This window comes from Rhinolophus sinicus, linkage group LG07, assembly GCF_036562045.2.
Source record: "Rhinolophus sinicus isolate RSC01 linkage group LG07, ASM3656204v1, whole genome shotgun sequence".
NCBI classification, from domain to species: Eukaryota; Metazoa; Chordata; class Mammalia; order Chiroptera; family Rhinolophidae; genus Rhinolophus; species Rhinolophus sinicus.
This window is the reverse complement of record NC_133757.1, coordinates 78,040,818-78,059,416: the sequence shown is the minus strand read 5'-3', so window position 1 is coordinate 78,059,416 and position 18,599 is coordinate 78,040,818. Positions and strand designations below refer to the sequence as shown.

The following is an 18,599-nucleotide window of genomic DNA, read 5'->3' as shown; positions in this document are numbered from 1 at the left end:
AACTGTTGCTTTGGGGTGGGTTGCAGAGCTGTGCGTGTGCGCGCGTGTGAGCGTGTGTGTAGTACCCAGGTGCAGGGTTAAAGCCAAACCATAATGATTTATCAAGGGAGCAGAAGAGTCTCTTATGTGTTGGTAATGGTGTACTTAAGGGTTACTTGATGCTGTTTTAAACGTATGGGTTGGAAATAAAAACAGTAAAAGCTCTCTAAACCCAGCCAGTGCAGGGTGGATGGCAAAACAGTCCAAATGATGTATCAGTAAAAAGAAATTACAGTTTATTTTAGAGATATGCTCCCAGTTTTCATGGTGCTAAGTGGTCTCTGCTCAGTTTCTGCTCCTTGGTGAATTTCACACTAATTGTATCTGAGGGGCTGCTGCTCCTCAAATTGGTTCCTTCTTCAGTGTTAAACCTGGCTCATTCATGCCATTAATATTTATCGAGCACTTGGTATGTGTCCGACACTGTCCTAGGTGCTGGCATCAGGCTGATAGACACCCCTTTCCCTGTAGCATTTACATTTTTGTTGGGTGAGAAAGTCCATAGACACAGTAGCCACGTTGTGTGGAAGGTGTGGAGAGGTCAGGGCTATGAGAGAGAAGGGGCAGGGTGGCCCTCTGCAAGGGAGTCATTTGAGCAGTGGGATGTGGAGGGATCAGCCCTCTTGGGGGAGAGTGACTGAGGCAGAGGGAGCAGCTAGCACAAATTCTCTAGCACCTACCATTAGAACAGGCCGTATACAGACATTTCTGAGAAGCTATGTGAACTAAATATGGACTGGGCATTTGTTGACATTTAGGGACTATTGTATGGTAGTTAGTTTCAAAGTTCCTTTTGAATTTGGGATGCACATTGAGGACTTGATTGTTAAAATGAAGTATCTGGAAATCTTGCTTAAAACATAGAAAGGCCCTAGGGTGAGAAGGTGCCTGGTGTGTTGGAGGCATGGCCAGGGCCAGCGTGGCTGGAGCAGGGTGAGCAGGCTGGCGGCGGCCGGCCTCCAAGGCCAGGGGAGGCAGAGTTTCATTCTGCGTGAATGCGGGGCCTTCAGAGGGTTTTGTTTTGAGCCCAGGAGTGAACGCAGGGAATCCAGTGGAGGTGTGAGAAGCAGTTGGAACCCAGATGTGTTTGATGGCAGAACCAACAGGATTTCCTGATGGGCTGGAGGGTGGGTAGTCCGATCAAGAGGGCAACTCCACGTTTTCATCTGAGCGGCTAGAAGATGGTGGATGTGCCATGAACTGAAATGGGGAAAACTGTGGTGGAGTCTGAAGGTCTGAGGTGACTTTAAAACTTCTTGCCTGTTGCACTTTACCCATGATGCACTGTGTGTGTTGTGATAACAGATTAAGATGACCTTCCTCTTTGCAGAGTTAAGGTTAACCCTCCAGGAAATGTCCAGTGTGTCTTGTTGCCTCACAGAGTCGGGTACTGGGATCTTTGTTGAAAGTCAGTTGTCCACATGTGCATGGGTGTATTCTGTTCGTCCGTCTACATGTCTGTCTGTATGTCTATATCACACTTAGTTACTGTAGCCTTATGGTAAGTCTACATAAGCTCAGGTAAGCCCTCTAAATTGGTTCCTCTTTTTCAGTGTTGTTCTTACTATTCTAAGTCCTTTGTATTTCCGTATAAATTTTTAGAATCAGCTTGTTGTTGCTACAAAAAGTGATGTCAGGAATTTTTGATTGGGAAGGCATTGGATCTGCGGATCAATTTGGAGGGGAGAGTTGATACCTTCTGACCCATGGACAAGACCTATCTCTCCATTTAGTTAGGTTTCCTTTAATTTCTTGCAGGGATGTATCGTTGTAGTTTCAGTTTATAGGTCTTGCACAGTTTTCAAAAACTGACTTTATCCTTAAGTATTTCACATTATGGTATTGTAAGTGATTTTTTTTTTTAAAGCTTTGAGCTCTGGTTGTTTGTTGCCAATGTGTAGAAATACTGCTGACTTTTGTGTATTGACCTTGATCCTGAAAAGAGCAGGTGCACAGGAAGCCCAGGGCCAACGTTTCTGAGGCTTCCCCTCCATGGCAGAGAGAGCCCACGGCTCAGGAGGAATGGAAGAACTAGGATTAATGGTGTGTCCACTGCGTTTCCCAGCCTGGATGGGGTCAAAGACCCTGAAAGGGTCCCCCTCCCTAGGAGCTAGTCCTGGGGGTGGCCACAGCCGGCTCTGGGCCTCACTGAGGAGGGTGCTGTCTGCTCCTTGGTGCCCAAAGGTCTTTCCATAGAGTTCACCCATATTTGCTTAGTTTGCAAGTTCTCCTGTGGGAGTGTTGCTTGCCATTCATGAGGTGTGTGTGAATTGCCGTGAACCCAGTTTAAAAATAAAGGTTTCATATCAGAGAAAGCTCCTGGTAGTCATGTGGGCACAAAGAATGACAACAGAGGTGATACTGACAATATTCCGCAAGCTACAACTGCCAGCACTGCCTGCGAGTGTGGGATTTGGCTGCTTCACTGCGTTCAGCTGATGTGCCTGGAGCCCTGGATGTCTGATGTTACAAAGAAGGGGAAATCCTGGAGGTGGCTGTCTCTGTGATCTCAGGAGAGTTCCTCAACATTCTTGAGCCTTCGTTCTCCTGTCTGTAAAACAGCATCCCGTCTCCCTGGGTCGTATGAGCCCTGTGGAGATGAGCCCTGGGGTAAAACTGGGAGTTGTCCCACAGAGGGGAAGCCGCCTCCATTTGGGAGGTGAAGTGTGCCTGTCTCAGGTGCGTCACAACCTCAACTTCTGAGGGCAAACCCTGCACTGCCTGGAATGGTGGGGGTTTCCCTGGGGCCTATGCTGGGAAACACAGGCCAGGGAGCAAAGAGGTCATATCTGGAGAGGGAGACCTGGGCGACCCTGTCTCCTGAGATTGTCCTGGGGATTCATAGAGGTACTGAGCTTTTAGCACAGTACCTAGAACTCACTACGAAGCACCTGTTAAATGCTGGGTATTACTGTTTCTGCTGTTAACGTCAGTGTTACAATCAAAACCATGAACCATCTTCTGTGTGTTTGGCTTGTTGGTATGTGGCTGTGAAACCACTTAACGTCTTCATCCTTATTGCAGAAGACGGCATCTGTGAACCAGCGTTCACTGGTGAGCACGTCATCAGGCCATAGACGGGTAGACGTTTCCTCAGCCGCCCCCTGGAAGGTAGCGGACACAGAGCTTTGGTTGAAATCCGAAATTTTACTGTGTAATCCCAGGCTTTGGAGGCATTTAAAACTGCTGGAATGTTCCAAAAACTCCTTAGAAACTCATGTTTCTTTCTCTGTCCTTCACTTTAGGTTGGTCAGCACATTGACGCAAGTTGCCTTCTGACGTAGCTGCAGCCATGGCCAGCTGGTAGGACCAGTGTCCCATGCCCAGAAGCCAGGTGAGTGCTTGGGGTCTCGTACCTGTAATGAAGGCTCTGACTTGCCCACTGGGCCTCCTTCAGCTCCTTGGACATTGGAAACTGCACTGCGGCAGAAGCTGACCGCCACCTCCTAGAGGGGATGGAGAGAGGCAGGTCCCTCCAGGATTACGCGCTGGACTGTCTCCACAGGGCCACCCAGGAGTGCCCGCCTCCCCTACTGTTTCAGGGGTCACTCACTTGAAAAACCCTGGCCTAAATAGGCTGAGCTGTCCTCTGTGAGGATAATCCCAGCCAGGTGGCCTTTGCCCTCAGGCCATTTCTGTGATTGCCCAGTGCTGACCAAAACAAGTAGGATATGTCCTTACCCACCGTCAGTGTTGCAGGACCCTGCCCCAGTACTTGAAGCTGTGTGTCCTTACCTTGCCCTGCGTTTGTGGGGAAACCGAGCCCCTCCCACCCCCCGCTGAGACTCTGTCCAGGCCTCTTGGGACCCAGTAGGCAGAGCCCGCCATGCAGGTGGCATGTGTCTGTTGCCATCAGGGCTCAGCTAGTGATGTTTTGGCTTAGGGCTGCCTACCTGGAGAAGGTAGAACTGAGAGTCCTCTTAGGAGTAGGGGGCAGTTTGGGGACCTCCTGGGTTGGTCAGCTGCTGCTTCTCACAGTCCAGTGGCAGGTGACTGCCGAGGGGTGCGTGTCCTAAACAGCGGCACAGCTGCCTGGCTTGGGGCAGAACTGACTGCTTGGCCTGCATGCTGGGCGGAGCACAGTATGTGACAGGGTAGGGTCGGTTTTGTGAAGTTTCAGCTTTTATCTGCCTATAGGAAGAAACTGTGGACATGGTCAAGTAATCCTGGTGTCAGGAAAACATTTCCAGAGTGTTCTAATAGAAATGAGCTTTACTGGTGTGTAAAATGTTTTTAATTGAAATGTAATTTGCATACCATACAATTCATCCATTTATAGTATACAAGTCAGTGACTTTTTTTTATATGTTCAGGAGTGGTGCAGCCACCATCTCTGTCTGGTTCTTGGCCACTTTCATCATCTCAGAAAGAGACCCCGTCCTCATTAGCAGCCACTGCCCAGCCCCTGGCAACCACTGACCTACTTTCTGTGTTTATGGATTTGCCTCTTTTGGACATTTCATGTCAACAGAGTCATACAACATATGACCTGGTGTGTTTGTTTGACTTCTCTTAGCATAATGTTTTTGAGGTTCATCCGTTTTGTAGCATGAATCAGTGCTTCATCCATTTTTATGGCTAAGTAATATTCCATTGCATGGATGGACCACATTTTGTTGATTAGTTTGGGCTGTTTCCACCTTTTGGCAATATGAATAGTGCTGTTACGAACATTTGTGTATATGAACTTGTGCAAACGTGTTTTCAGCCCCTTTGGGTATATATATAAGCGTGGAATTGCCGGGTCATGTGTAACTGTGTGTTTAACGTTTTGGGGAACCTGCAGACTGTTGTCATGGTGGCTGCAGCATTTACGCCTCCGCCCCCGCCCGAGTCCCCTAGAGCTCTTTGGAGACCAGAAGTCACGCAAAGTCTATGCCGGTTTCCTAGAGCCACTTGAGGATCATCGGTGTTGACAATGCTTGCTACATGGTGCTGGTGGCAGCATGTAATGGGGTGGCCGTGACGTGGGTGGTCTGGCCCTTGGCTGTCAACGGGCTCTCTGTAGTAGACATTAATGTTGACAAATCATGAAACTTGATATCTGGAAAAGGTCTTACTTGAAGCCCAGGGCATTGTCTGAAGGCAGCAGGCTGGCTTAGGTTCTCCAAGGTCCGAGGCTGGTGCCCCACCTTTGCCTGGTCCGTTGTTAACTCAGAAGTACATGGTCTGAGCAGTAAGTACTTGCCGAATGAGTGACATCTCATCCTGTCACAGGGCCAGCAGGGAAGAGGCAGCCACAGCATTACAAGCAGTCATTGGGGATTCAGAGGGGAACTTCCGGAAACCATCCCAGATGTTCCTTCAGGCCTTGCCTTTCCCCACTCACTGTGTGAAGGGGTTTGATGCAAAGGATGGCCTGTGACTAGTCATGACACATGATGGTCAATGCTGGACAGGCAAAAAACACCCTTGAGTAATTATTTTTAAATATTTGTAAATATGTAACCGTATGTGCTTTTTGTCGTGGGGTATAAGTCAGCCCAACAGATAGATTGATTTTTAGTTTTTTTCTGGTCAGCACCAGAACCAACACCTACTTCACTTGAACCATGGCCTGTGGTCAGCTGGGGTCTCCCCATTCTTATCATCCAGGACCCACTGGGCACAGAGGAGAGGCAGGGCGGGAGGAGGGCTGGCTCCAGGCAAGCCCCGAGGCCCACACAGCCCCCACGCGGCCACATTGTGTGTGTTTTTGGTTGCACATGGAGGGCTTGGGCTGTCGGCCTCGGCCAGTGGACGTGATGTCCACCCTAGAAGTTGGCCTTTTGGGTCCTGCTCGTTCAGCAGGTAAGCATTGCTCCTGTGCCAGGGGCCTTGTGCTGGGTGTTCAGGGTCAGAAATGGGGGCCTTATAGAAAAAAACAAACAGTTTACAGAAAGAGAAGTGCCCTTAACCAAGGTATGGAAGATACTCAGTCTTGTTGATACTAAGAGTAATGCATGTTGGAGCTTCTTCAAGACATTTCTGACCTTCGGTTCACAGAGGTGGACTCCATTTTGTTGATGGGAATCAGGCAGCACCGTGAGCTGCTTTGGAGGGTTCATCACTTCTGAGGGGGGATGGCTTCCCCTGTGTTCCAGCAATTCCACTTCTAAAAATGTATCCCAAAGATATACTGTTAAAAATAAGGATTGTGACAGTGCTGTTCTTTACAGCATTCTGAAGTAGCAAAACTGGGAAGTGACTTAGATAGTTGTCAGTGAGGGCTGGGGACCGGTGGGGTGGAGCCGAGCCTTGATGGGATTTCTAGGGTGAAATGGCAAGTGGGTGGAAAGGAACAAGGTGAAGGATAAAGAGATGCAGTGCCCTCACTTATATCTGAGGAGAGGTGTGGGGATACGAATGGATGTGTATTTGCTTATATTTAATTTTTAAAAATGGACGTATAACCCATAAATTCACCACATGGTCACCTGGGAGGAGGGATGAGAGGACACACAGGGTTATTGGAGACTTATCTGGATTTCCTTTCTGAGTAGCACGGGGTGTGTGTTTTCCATAATTACAAATGAAAAGTATGTCAAATGGGAGAGGGGCAACAATCCCTAAAAACCAAAGCAAAATGAAATGAATGAATCTCGGTGCATGTCAGTTATAACACTAGTTGGTGACTTAATCTCTCAGACAGGATTTATTTTACACGACTTTTGTAAAACACAGTGGTTTGGTTTGTGACTGTTTTAGTGATATATACCATAAAGGCAAAAAGAAAATTCTAAAAACCTGTAACTGTTTTTAGGAATTCTAGTTTCACCTTAACAATACCAATAGTCTTATAGAAGAACACATTTCTAAGTAGTATCTTTAAGAACCAAATTTTCAGCATGAAAGAAAAGTGTAAATATAAAATCAAAGTATTTAAGTTAAAATGTTTTAATTCTAAATTTGCATTGGACTATTTCAATTGTGTCAGTTGGTACTGGAGTTGCCAGGAGGACTCACGGGGCACCCCTGGCCAAGGTGAGACAGGTGAGTATGAGGGAGATCAAGGAGTCCCCGAGTTGGAACATCAAATGTGTTAAAAATCCATGGGTTCATTTTGGTGCTCAAAGGAAAGGAAAGACACTCCCTGGTCCCTTTGGAGGGGGTTAAACGAACTCATTTTTAAAATTGATAAATAGAGGGAAAGAAGCAAGTATTTATTACCTCTTCTCTATGGACCGAACTTAAAGAGGAACAAAATAAGTGGGCGAGAGCAAGTTTCCCTCACAGATCAGCACTGCCCTACAGAACTTTCTGGAATGCTCTGAACCCACACCATCCAGTGTGGCACCTGGAATAGTTTGAGGAAGTCAAGTTTTAATTTTATTTAATTTTAATTAGGGTTTCCAGGCGGGAATTCCCTCCCGTTCCCCAGAAGTTTTTTCACTTTCCTGACTGGAATCCTGAGAAAAGTTGCTTGGGAAATCGGGAAAATCGGCTCCTTGAACCCAGGTGGTTGGTAGTATCGGCTGTCACTTTGTGGGAACGATTCATTGTGGAGAACAGAAAACAGTTTCTATCTCAGGATTCCGGAAAGGGAAAGCGAAAAACATTCCTGAGAATGGGCGGAATTCCCGCCTGGAAACCCTAATTTTAATCTATTTAAATAGCCACATGTGGCTAATGGACAGTGTACCCATTGACATATTCTGGCCAATTAGAACGAAGTGATGGAATTTTATGTTTATAAGTTTTCAGACACCTAATGAAATGGTGGGTCCCAACAGCAGTCTTCAGTGGTCAGCCCCCAAGGAAGGCACATGCACTTCCGGAGGGATGTGTGCTTGGTTAGACCTCAAAATCTAGTTTACGGGAAATCGGGCGTGTGACATTATACCACAGGGACGCTACCAGCAAAACCTAACTGTGGGAAACAGGACAGATGACCTAATTTCTTCAATGTATGATTGAAAGGGAGGGGAGGGGGAACCTATAGATTTCAACCAAATGTGACTCTGGTAAAGATTATGGAATGCTTGTTACATTGTTGAAGGTATGATTGTGGGATGGTGGCGGGTTTGTCCCGTGGAGATAAATACTGACCCTCTGTTTCAGAAATGCATGTTGCATAGGATTCGTGTCACAGAAGCTGGTGGGGTTTAGGAGACCAGTGTTGGTCACCTGAAGACCACGGTGGCAGGCACGTGCAGTTATTAATAATTGTGCTGTTTTCCTTACTTCTGTGGGTACGTTTGCAATTTTCCATAATCAAAGTTTACAAAACAGGTTTGAGCCAGGCATTCCCTCCGGAGCTTTACAGTGCATGTCACCCAGGGCAGGGGAAACAGCTGTTTACAAAGTCATGGTGGTTAGTCTGTGGTTAGTTTAAATTCAAACAGAAAACCTTCAGCAGAGTATCTGGAGTTGCTTTGAGGGGCCATGTCTGGTGGCCTGTCAAGTGGGACAGACTCTCATTACAGCATTCTTCTTTTCTGTAATAGCACTCACAGCTGCCTTTCGCGGGCCCTCGGAGAGCATTATCGATAACGTAGGTGGGTGCCGTTCCCATTTCGCAGTTGAGGAAGCTGAAGCATGTGGAGGTGACCCAGGCCTCGTTCTGGGCTGACGTGGCGTGCATGGTGCATGGCCCCTTCTGTTCCGTGAGCCTCGGTCCGCCGCTGGCCCGTCCCTCCCTCACACACCTGGAGCTCATTTTATCACCACCTGTGCTTCCCCAACTCAGTACTCTGGCTCTGGACAGCCCATATGTTGTTTGCAGACCTATGTTAATATATTCGGAATTAGAGACCAGTCTCACCTTGCCATTGGTGTTGTCCATCCATATCCGCCAGGGGCAGTCGAGTGGATAAAGTAGGTGGGTAGCTGGTTTTCTACATGACTGTCTTATAACAAGTAGTGCTTCACAAGTCAGAGCCTTTGTGCCATCTAGGGGTCACTGTACCTCCTAGCACAGGGGGACCTTCCCCCACGTCACTCACCTGCTGTGTATCCGCTGCCCACTCCTGCCTCCGTGTGTATCCTCCTGGGGCTTCCTGGGGCCCGTGCTGCTCTGGGTGGGAGGCCTGTCGTTGGACCACCCCCACCCCCCCGGGGGGAGTGTCCCTGGGGCCCAACCAGTCCTGGTCCTTGGTAGAAACTTAAGCCCATGTTTGGACAAATGAATGAGTGAAACACCTGTGAGACTAAGGCTGGTGGCACACGTGCAGTGAGAAGCCTCTGATGGTCCTGACTTGACTAGGACTCTGCCTGTGGTGGCCTGGTGACCCTCCACCTTGGCCTTCCATCAACAAATTGTCTCTTGTGTGTCCGATCCCACAGAGTCACACGCCAGGGCATCAGCTCCTTCTTTTGCTCGGAGACGGTTCTTACTTAGTTCCTGTCTGTGTGGTGGGCTTGCTGCGCTGGGAGCACGAGTACACAAGTGACGCCCAAGGAGGCTGCGGCCCCCTGGGTGAGGGCACTTCGGGGTTTGGGGAGCTTGGTGCACAAAGGAGTCTTTTCTTGAAGACATGATTCTCTGCTCTTGGGGTCAGAGTAAACCTGCTTTTGTCTTTTAGAAGCTTCGCAGCTCTAGAGGAGTTGTGGCTCTTGGGATTAGGATTGTTATGTTTTGTTTTTATTTATCCTGCCTTTAAAAAAAAATGGAGGTAAGTTTCACATAATATAAAATTCGCCCTGTTAACCGTTTTAAAGTGTGAATTCATTGGCATTTAATACACTCTCAGTATTGTGCTACCATCACCTCTAATTCCAGATTTGTATCATCCCCCAAATAAACCTGTACCCATTAGCACTCACTCCCTGCTCCCCCACCTCTGCGCGCCCCAGGGCCCTAGCAACCATTAATCCACTTTCTGTCTCTATGGATTTGTCTGTTCTGCACATTTCAGATAAAATGGAATCATACACTGTGTAGCCTTTTGTGTCTCACTTCTCTAACTTAGCATGTTTTCACATTCATCCCATGTTGTGGCATGAATCACAGCTTCATTCCTTTTTATGGCCGGGTAATATTCCGTTGTGTGGATGGGACTACTTTTGGTTATTCCTCTGTGGATGGACAATGGGGTTATTTTTACTCGTGGCTGTTGTAAATAGTGCTGCTTTTAACATTTGTATACAAGTATTTGTTTGAATATGTTGTCCCATCTCTCGGATATATACCTAGCAGTGGAATTTATGGATCATATGGTAATTCTGTATTTAACTTTTTGAGGAACTGCCAGACTGTTTTCCACATCATTGTACCATTTACATTCCCACCAGCAATGTACGAGGGATCCAATTTCTCTACATCCTCGCCAATATTTGTTATTTTCCATTAATTTTTTTTATTATTATTATAGCCGTCTTAGTGGGTGTGAGGCAGTATCTCATTGTGGTTTGATTTGCATTTCCCTGATGATTAGTGATGTTGAACGTCTTATGTACTTACTGGCCATTTGTGTGTCATCTTTGAGAAATATCTGTTGAAGACCTTTTTTAGAATTGGCTATGTCTCTGTTGTTGAGTTGTAAGGGCTCTTTATATACTTGGGACACTAGACCCTTATCAGATAGAAAATATTTCCTCCCATTCTGAGTTGCTTTTTTCACTCTCTTAATAGTGTCCTTTGCACAAAAGATGAATTTTGATGAAGTCCAATTTTTTCTTTATTTCTTATTGTGGTTTTGGTATCTAGCTAAGAATCTGTTGCCAAATCCAAGGTCGTGATTTATCCTTATATTTTCTTCTAAGAGTTTCTTTCTTGTTTTTTTTTTAATTGGGAAGTATAGTAGTACCTCGGTTTTCTAACGAAATCCGTTCCGGAAGACCGTTCGAGTTCTGAAATATTCGAAAACAGCCGACAGCTAGTTCGACTTATGCGTGTTCGAAAACCGAAACATTTACTTCCGGGTTTACGGAGTTCATAAACCTAAATGTTCGTCAGCAGAAGACGTTTGAAAACTGAGATGCTACTGTATTGGGGAACTGTGTTTTTCCCGGATGTCAAGTTGTTACTTTTCAATCTAGTTGTGGAGGGTGCGGCTCACTGGCCCATGTGGGAATCCAACTAGCGACCTTGGTGTTATGAGCACTGCGCTCCAACCACTGAGCCAACCGGTTACCCATCAGCGGCTCAGTTCCAAGCTCAAGCCGTTGTTTTCAGTCTACCCCCCTGTTTCCCTGAAAATAAGACCTAGCCGGACAAATAGCTCTAATGCGTCTTTTGGAGCAAAGATTGATATAAGACCTGGTATTATGTTACGTTAGACCAGGTCTCATATTATAGTAAGAGAAGACCGGGTCTTATGTTAACTTTTGCTCCAAAAGACGCATTAGAGCTGATTGTCCAGATAGGTCTTATTTTTGGGGAAACACGGTAGTTGTGGAGGGCACAGTTCACTGGCCCATGTGGGAATTGAACCGGCAACCTTAAGAGCTCATGCTCTGACCAACTGAGCCCCTTCTAAGAGTTTTATACTAGGTTTAGCTTTTAATGTTTAGGTCTTTGACCTATTTTGAATTAATTTTTGTATATGGTGTGAGATAAGAGTTTTGTTGTTGATCATTATCTTTTCTATTGGCATGAAGACATTTTGGCTTATTTAACCAGGAATGGATGGGAGTGTCATAGCTGGGGATTCTGAAAGTACTTTTTCTCATATTTTATAACAAATATGTATTGAACACCATTCTGTCTTGGGCTCTGGGATGGTAGCACTGAACAAAGAGGTGTTCCCTGTTTTTGTGGGGCATGGGAGGGCACACAGAGAGGAGCAAATAGAATGTTAGGTGGTGATGAAGTGGGCACGGGGCTGGAGCTCCATCAAGGAGAATGTGTGGAGGGGAGAGTCATGTCATTTGCTGTCTCAGCTGAGACCTGAATAAAGGGAGTGCAGAGACCTGGGGCAGGAGCTTTCTGGGCACAGGGAGCAGGACGTGCAAAGGCCCTGGTATGGGAGTGAGCTTGGCTGCCAGAGGAGCAGTGGGGATATAACTGGTTTTACAAAAGGACCACTACTATGCTACCCTTTAGCTTAGCTCAGCTGTTTCCTGGAGGTTTTCTATAACCAGAACAACCCCTGCCCAAGAGGAAGATTTCCACTAACAGGGTGGAGGGGAGACGTGGGTGTCTGTTCCAGCTCTTACAGCTGTGTAGAAAATGCTGCGAGAACTGTTTCTTAGTCCCGTGGGCTTGGTTGAGACCAGAAACTTGCTTTAGCCCTACATGTAGTTTCCCTGCTGGTTCAGATCCTCCTGGGGCAGCCGCAGACTCGTGACACTGACGGATGTGTACAGGAAGGAGCTCGACAAAGGAAGGCCCAGCGGGACCTCCAGGCAGTGGTGTCTCCACATTACTGAGCACCCTGATTAAGACGACAACAGATGCACACCTGGTTCCCCCACTTTCTACTCATGTCTCCCCCCCAGAATGGAGAAGGCGTTTCTGGACCTTCCTGGAATTTTCTGTGCAAAACCTCCCTGCCATTTCCATCCACAGGCCTTGAAGCAGCTGGCAGTCAAGGCTGCATCTTTGCTGGGTCCCTAGGGAGTTGGCCCTGGAAGAGTTAGGGCCTTCCATTTTGTGATGTGATACCCGATGGGTACATTGCCGATGTCATGGAAATGGCAGGCGTAACCCTTTGTGGGCCACGAGGCTCAGGGCCCAAGAGGCAGCTGGGAGGGGACAGAGGGCTGGTCCTTTCTCATGGGAGAGAAACGTGGCCAGCTAGCCCTCACAGTGACATCCTGCACCGGGGGTCTCCTGGTCACCATCTCCCTGTGGACATTTAATATCGCTCAGATTCCCCTTCACATGTGGCACTTTTGTTTCTGTGTCATGTGCTCCTCCGGCAGCATATGTTTCTCTCTGTCTCTCTCTCTCTCCGGGGCTCAGGGTTGGGCTTTGGCCACAGCCCAGCTGTCAAAGGCTCAGATGCCCACCTGGAAGTGGCCCTGCGTGTGTGGCATTGGGTGCTTACTGAGCACCTCTGAGGTGGCAGATACGAAAGCCACGTCCTCATCTGCAGTGCAAGCCGGGGGCAGCTAGTGACAGTTTTAAAGACACTGACTTGCCACTAGTCTCTCCTCTTAATACGTGTTCAGTGTAGGTGTGCTCCCCCTTACTGAGCGTCTTGGAGAAGACGGCCTTTCATCTCATGCTGTCGGGAAGGGTGTTCAGAGGCCCAGGCGTGGGGCTGAGGTGCAGACACCTGAGTGGGATCCACGTGGCCTGTGCTCAGGATTCCCCGTGTTCAGAGTTTTCAGGAGGTTGGCTGTGTTTGGGGGAAGATAAAAGTTATAGCTCTTCTAGCACCTCCTAGGGATAGGAGCTCCACTTTCTCTCATTTTCTTCCCCATGACTCCAGGCAGGGAGTTTGAGGGTGGGGGACCTGGCTGTCCCAGCGTGAGCTTGAGCAGCTGGGTGCACCATCACAGGGTTGGCTCTTACTGTGGCATAAGTCGCTCCAAGGGCAGTGACCGAGGGTTTTTTCTGGTGATAACTTGTCCTGAAACTGGCTTTGTTCCCACACACTGCTGAGGGGAGCTTCTCCCAGTGCTGGCTTCACTGTGCAGTCTCTGTGGGATTTGCATTGAGGAATCTGAAGACGGTTAAAGTTTTCTCCTCACAAATGTGGATGGCCACCACTTGAGTATGTTAGCGTCTGCTCTCCAAGTTCATTTTGTTAAGTATATGCCCCAAAAGCATTCACTCATAGGCATCATTTACAAGTCCTCCGCCTTAAAAAAATAATCAGATTGTAAATGTGTGTTTATTTGTAAATGGGAACGCCCAGTGTGCCAGCCCTTTTGACTTCACTTCAGTCTGAACCACCTGCATTGCTGGGTGGTTCTTGAACCTAGGACTGCAGGTGACCGGATAGGATGGATGTCTTGGTCTAGCTGTGCATGAGCCGCCCTCCCCCTGCGTGCTGGCTTCTATTTGATGGGTTGCCAGCATTTCCGACGGAGAGCGTGTGCGGGCACCCCTGGTATGTTAGGAGTGCTGTTAGGAGGAGGCTGGGAAGCTCCTGAACTTCCCCTCCCCCTTCAACTCCTGCTTCTGTGCTGAGCACCGCACTTGCAAGTGGTGCCTTTTCTTGGAGGAATTAGGTAGAGAACACCTGTGGGGGCGAGGGGCAGCGTGGTCCCCTGCGGAGCTCACTGGTGCTCAGAGTGAGTGCTTGGATGCAGTGACTGGAGGACCTCATTTAAGGTGTGTGCACGTCCAGGTCTTTTTGGAGCGTGCTCTGCGCCACCTCCCAGCTAGCTCTTTGCGCTCCCCTCCTCTGTGCTGAAGGACCCAACGAAAGGTTCCAGCCCTCCTCGCTCTCAGGCTGACGCCCGTGGAGACCCTACTCCACCCCCAGTCCCTGGACTTCCGAGGGCCACCCAAAGCCCAGGGAAGCCCATGTGAGGCCCATTACCACTGCTGGCCTCCCAGCACTGAACGTAAAATGGCCTCGCTGTAACGGGGACGCTTTTTCCTTCTAAGCAACCTCATTCCATTTAAAAAACAGTTGATAAAAGTTTTGATCTCCTTTTATTTGGTTTTATCAACTTTCCTTGGACATGGATTTACACGTGCCTATATATTTCTTCCTCTTCATCTTTTCTCTTTTAAATTTTTTTTTTTATTTCAGGTAGCTTCTTCACCTTTTCTGCTACCGTTTCTTCCTCTTCTCTCTACAAATCCAGATTCTACCCTTGGAGCCCAGCTCAAGTGAAGCATTTCTAGATTCTTCTTCTCCTCTTCTGGACTACCAGGTGGACTCCTTTTCTGGTGTTGGCTTGTAATACAATGGAGATTGGCACACGCATCTTACAGCGCTTACTGTGTTTGTGCTCCCTTGAGGACGGGTACCCCAAGCTGCTTCTCCAGCCCTCCACGGAGGAGGCACCCCCACGCCACTGGCTCCTTGGACGTCGCCGTCAGGTGCAGGATCAGTATTTGTCAGGGGCCCGTTGGTGTCCCTGTCTTGCTGGGCCAGGTGGACCATGAACTAGGAGAAGGGGTGTCCCAGGCGCTGAGTAACAAGCACCCCGTGCTGCAGAAGCTCCTTTCAGGGTTCATGCATCGCTCAGATAAACGGCAGTAAACAGTTCTTTGCCTTGTCTGGAGGCTTAAATTGTCGTATGCACAACATCGTAGAAAGGAGTGTGGTTGCCGGGCTAGTATTTGAACATTTCTGCTGTTCCAGTGGGTGTGAATGATCTTAGTCACGGCTCAAGGAAGTGTGGGTTGAAATGGCGGATGGGTGCGGGGATCCACGCGAGGCTCTGCAGAGCCCTGGGCTCCTCCATGTGCTTTAGGAGTTGGTGGTCCTGCTCCCTGTATCTAAGCTCATTTCCGTACTTAATGGCTTTAGTCCTCCTTGCGACAGGTGGACAGGAGCTGAGCGCACACCGATCACCCACAAGAACTGCTGTTCTTTGCTCAGAATTAAGAAAAAAGGCCTTTTCTGAGAGATTTGGAGAGGATTCAGAAGTGGGAGGCGGGGATGAAAACTGTGCACGTGTAAGTGGGTATGGTGTGCGTATGCGAGCATGCGTGGGTGTGGATGCACACGGGTGTGTGTGGTGCTTGGTGTGCACCTAGCCTTGCGTGCGGCACTTTTGGGGAGTGGGGAGGAGTCTGTCGATGCCCCAGTCCCCTGCGTTCATCTTCTGCCGATAGGGTGTCCATCGAGTGGGGTCAGATGGAAAGCAAGTCTGGGCACTGCTTTCCTTGTCCTTTTCCCTCTCTTTACACTGCCCTCAGCCACCCCGGAACCGTGGCCCTCGAAGGCTGACAGTGACATTGCACACCTCCTGAGAAGCCTTGAGAAGAGCCCCATAGCAGGATGTGTCTCATTTTTGTCAAGTGGCTGCCCACCTGGCAGTCTGCGTTGGCCTCTTTTAGTACCGGCAGAAGGCTCAGGAACCCTTCATTGAGTCTCCAAGCCCAGGGAGCTCCAGTGAGTGATGGACAGATACCACCAGGTTGGGAGTGAAGGGACGCGCCCACCAGTCAGGCCCAGTGTTCACATAAAGGTCAGCAGAATTGAAGGATCGAGGTGCCGACCAGTGGAGGCTGAGCCTTAGGTCCCCAAGGCTTCCCTGCATCCCTGGGCTGGGCTATGGAGCTGCAGCCCCAGGCAGAGCGCACTGGTGCAAATCGTGGGTGTTCAGAGATCTTGATCCACCTGTGGGACAGGACCCAGGATGTAGGGCGATGACGGCGCTGCTCGCCTGCCCTGGAGTGGGGCAGTCGGGGGCAGTGTGGTGTGGACCTGTGTCCTCCTAGAGGGCCCCCCCCTTTCAAACCAGGTAAAGCGCCCTTTTCAGGGTTTCCCTGGTACACATGACACCTCTCTACCCAGCCCTCCAGGGCAAAGGTGAGTCCTGGTTACCTGGAGAAGCCAGGTCCTGTGGCTCCCTCCTGCCCCAGGGCATCTCCAGTGGCCCCCAGGTCTGCAGTGACTCAATCCCATGTGCTCTTTTCACACTTTCCATCCCAGCTCAAACATCCCTCCTTAGTGAGGTTTCCCCTCAGCCCCCCTGCTGGCTGCTCTGCCCATCAGGTTCTTCTCAGCCCCTGTGCTTCTCCTGGGAGCTGGGATCTGATGCTCAGGCACGTGTGCTGAGGACCTGCTTTGTTTCTGTAACTGGGTTAAAGTTTCATCTGCAGTAATTGAGTTTATAGCACGTAATTTCCTTCTATGAGGAACCTATTTATCTTGAGCGTGTAGGGCTTTTAGGGTGGTATAAAAACCCGTGTAGTGAGACTGACTGACCCTGCAGTGATCTGTGCTCTTGGCTCTATTTGAAACTAAATTTCTTCTGACTTGTCAAAAGGGTTAACTTTGAGTCCTGGGCTCAGATTGAATTTACATGTTCAAGTCTTTTTTTTTTTTTTTTAAACTTATTTTTCTCTGTAGTCAGTTCTGCTGTAACGTTTGTTTTGGAAAAGTAGATTTATTCCAACACTATTGATATGTTAGGGCACAGTTGGCGCATAATACACAAGTTGTGTTTGGTTATGTGCTGTTTTGTCCAGGAGAAATGCTGGATTAGCTGGTGACCTGTTTTAGTAAATAAAATTTGGCTGGGACACAGCTATACCCATTTGAGGACATACTGTCACAGCTATAGAGCTGAGTAATCGGGACGGAGACCGAGTGGCCCATGGAGCTGAAAATATTTAGTGTCACTTTGAGAACAGGTTTGCTGACTGCTGTACCAGGTGAATGCAGAAGACTGCTGCCAGCCACAGTAGCACCTGGTACACAGAATCAGTGTGCGCTCACGGGGACCCCTCTCAGGCCACGCCCAGCCCCTTCTGGAGTCTGCCGGCCTCCTGCCTGCTAATCACAGGAACTCAGAAACTGCAGCCCACCCACAGCCACAGCACGTAACAGGTCTTCTCCAGGGGAGGCGTCAGGCTTCAGGTAGAATTTGTGTAGTTCTTGGCTATTTAACATGCTGCCTTTTTAAAACCAGGTTCCTGTCTTTTTTTATGTGACAGAGTTTTGGGGTGCTGTGCAACTAACCCCACTGTTCCCAGGAGCTCTCTGTTTCTATTGCATGGTTTTGCAACATGTGGTAATTTTTAGAAATATATCTGTTGTGCTCCAGCAGAGCTGACTGTGCTTTGAAAACAAAGGGCAAAAGGTGTGTTCTCACTCATGCCACTCCATGAAACTGTAATCACATACTATGTCATCTGGACCCTGTGCAGTGAGAAGTCAAGCCCACTCCCCCTCGCGAGGAGCTCCCAGTGTCCTTTGGAAGCCTCAAGTCTGATTCTGGGTTGTTGATGTGGTGTTTCAATAGACACTGCCTGGCAGAGCATGGCCTTTAGTACCCAGCACCATCCCACCCACTCACTGTGTGCCCGCCACTTGCCTCAGTTTTCCCACCTGTAAAATGGGGCTGATGGTAGCACTCACCTTGCAAGTGGTTGTGAGGATCTGAGGTGATCCATGTGGAGTAAATGAAGTAAGAAGAGCCCACATTTCTGGTAACAGAGGGACAATCAACTTGAGTCAAGATCTGAGGATCCCAGTGTCAAAAATGGGGCCTGAGGTGTCTGGTCCAACACCCACCTTCCCAAGCTCCTCTCTGTAAAACCTACATTTGTTCATTCTTCAGATGTTTACTGTGCACCTACTGTGTGGCTAGTAGTCTTCTAGGACTAGGGACACAGTAGGAACATTGATGCTGATGCCCTTCTGCCTGTTACCTGGTGGGTGGTGATAACATCCGAGGGTGGGGGCTGGGGGGTTTTCTGTGGCCTGGCCCTGGGCAGGGCAAACCTTAATTCTGTCAGGTGTGGCTGCCGTGCAGGCATTTGAGGATGGCGGTTCCAGCCTCCTCACTGGCGTGTACATCTTAGCCCCACCGTGTCCTTGTCACTCCAGATGAAAACAAACCACCTAAGTATAATTAACAAAAGGCCTTTAGATCATGTAGTAGAATGGTCCACGGTGGGCAGCTTATGAGAGTGCCAGGTAGAAAGGAGTGGGGACCTGGGCTCTCGGCTCAGAACCCTGGCCCACCTAGACTTGGATTTCCCCACCTCACAGGGTGGCATGCCCACCCCATTGTCAACAGCAGAGGCTCTGGATGAGTGACACCCCCAGCGAGTG

At 48.8% G+C, this 18,599-nt stretch overlaps 1 protein-coding gene across 8 annotated transcripts in view; it reads left to right on the top strand.

Moving 5' to 3' along the window:
- The window catches only part of GATAD2A (GATA zinc finger domain containing 2A), a 91,666-nt gene that overhangs the window by 31,907 nt on the left and 41,160 nt on the right, over nt 1–18,599 (top strand). For 7 of the 8 annotated variants that reach the window (XM_074337805.1, XM_019736883.2, XM_074337802.1 and 4 more), the window contains one exon: nt 3,285–3,373. Coding sequence is in view for 5 of the 8 variants with exons in the window: in XM_019736883.2 (XP_019592442.2) it covers nt 3,359–3,373 (15 nt within the window). In the remaining 3 variants the exon portion in view is untranslated. Of the gene's footprint in view, nt 1–3,131; nt 3,151–3,284; nt 3,374–18,599 lie in introns of those variants that run through there. The other variant, XM_074337804.1, reaches the window with a different exon arrangement.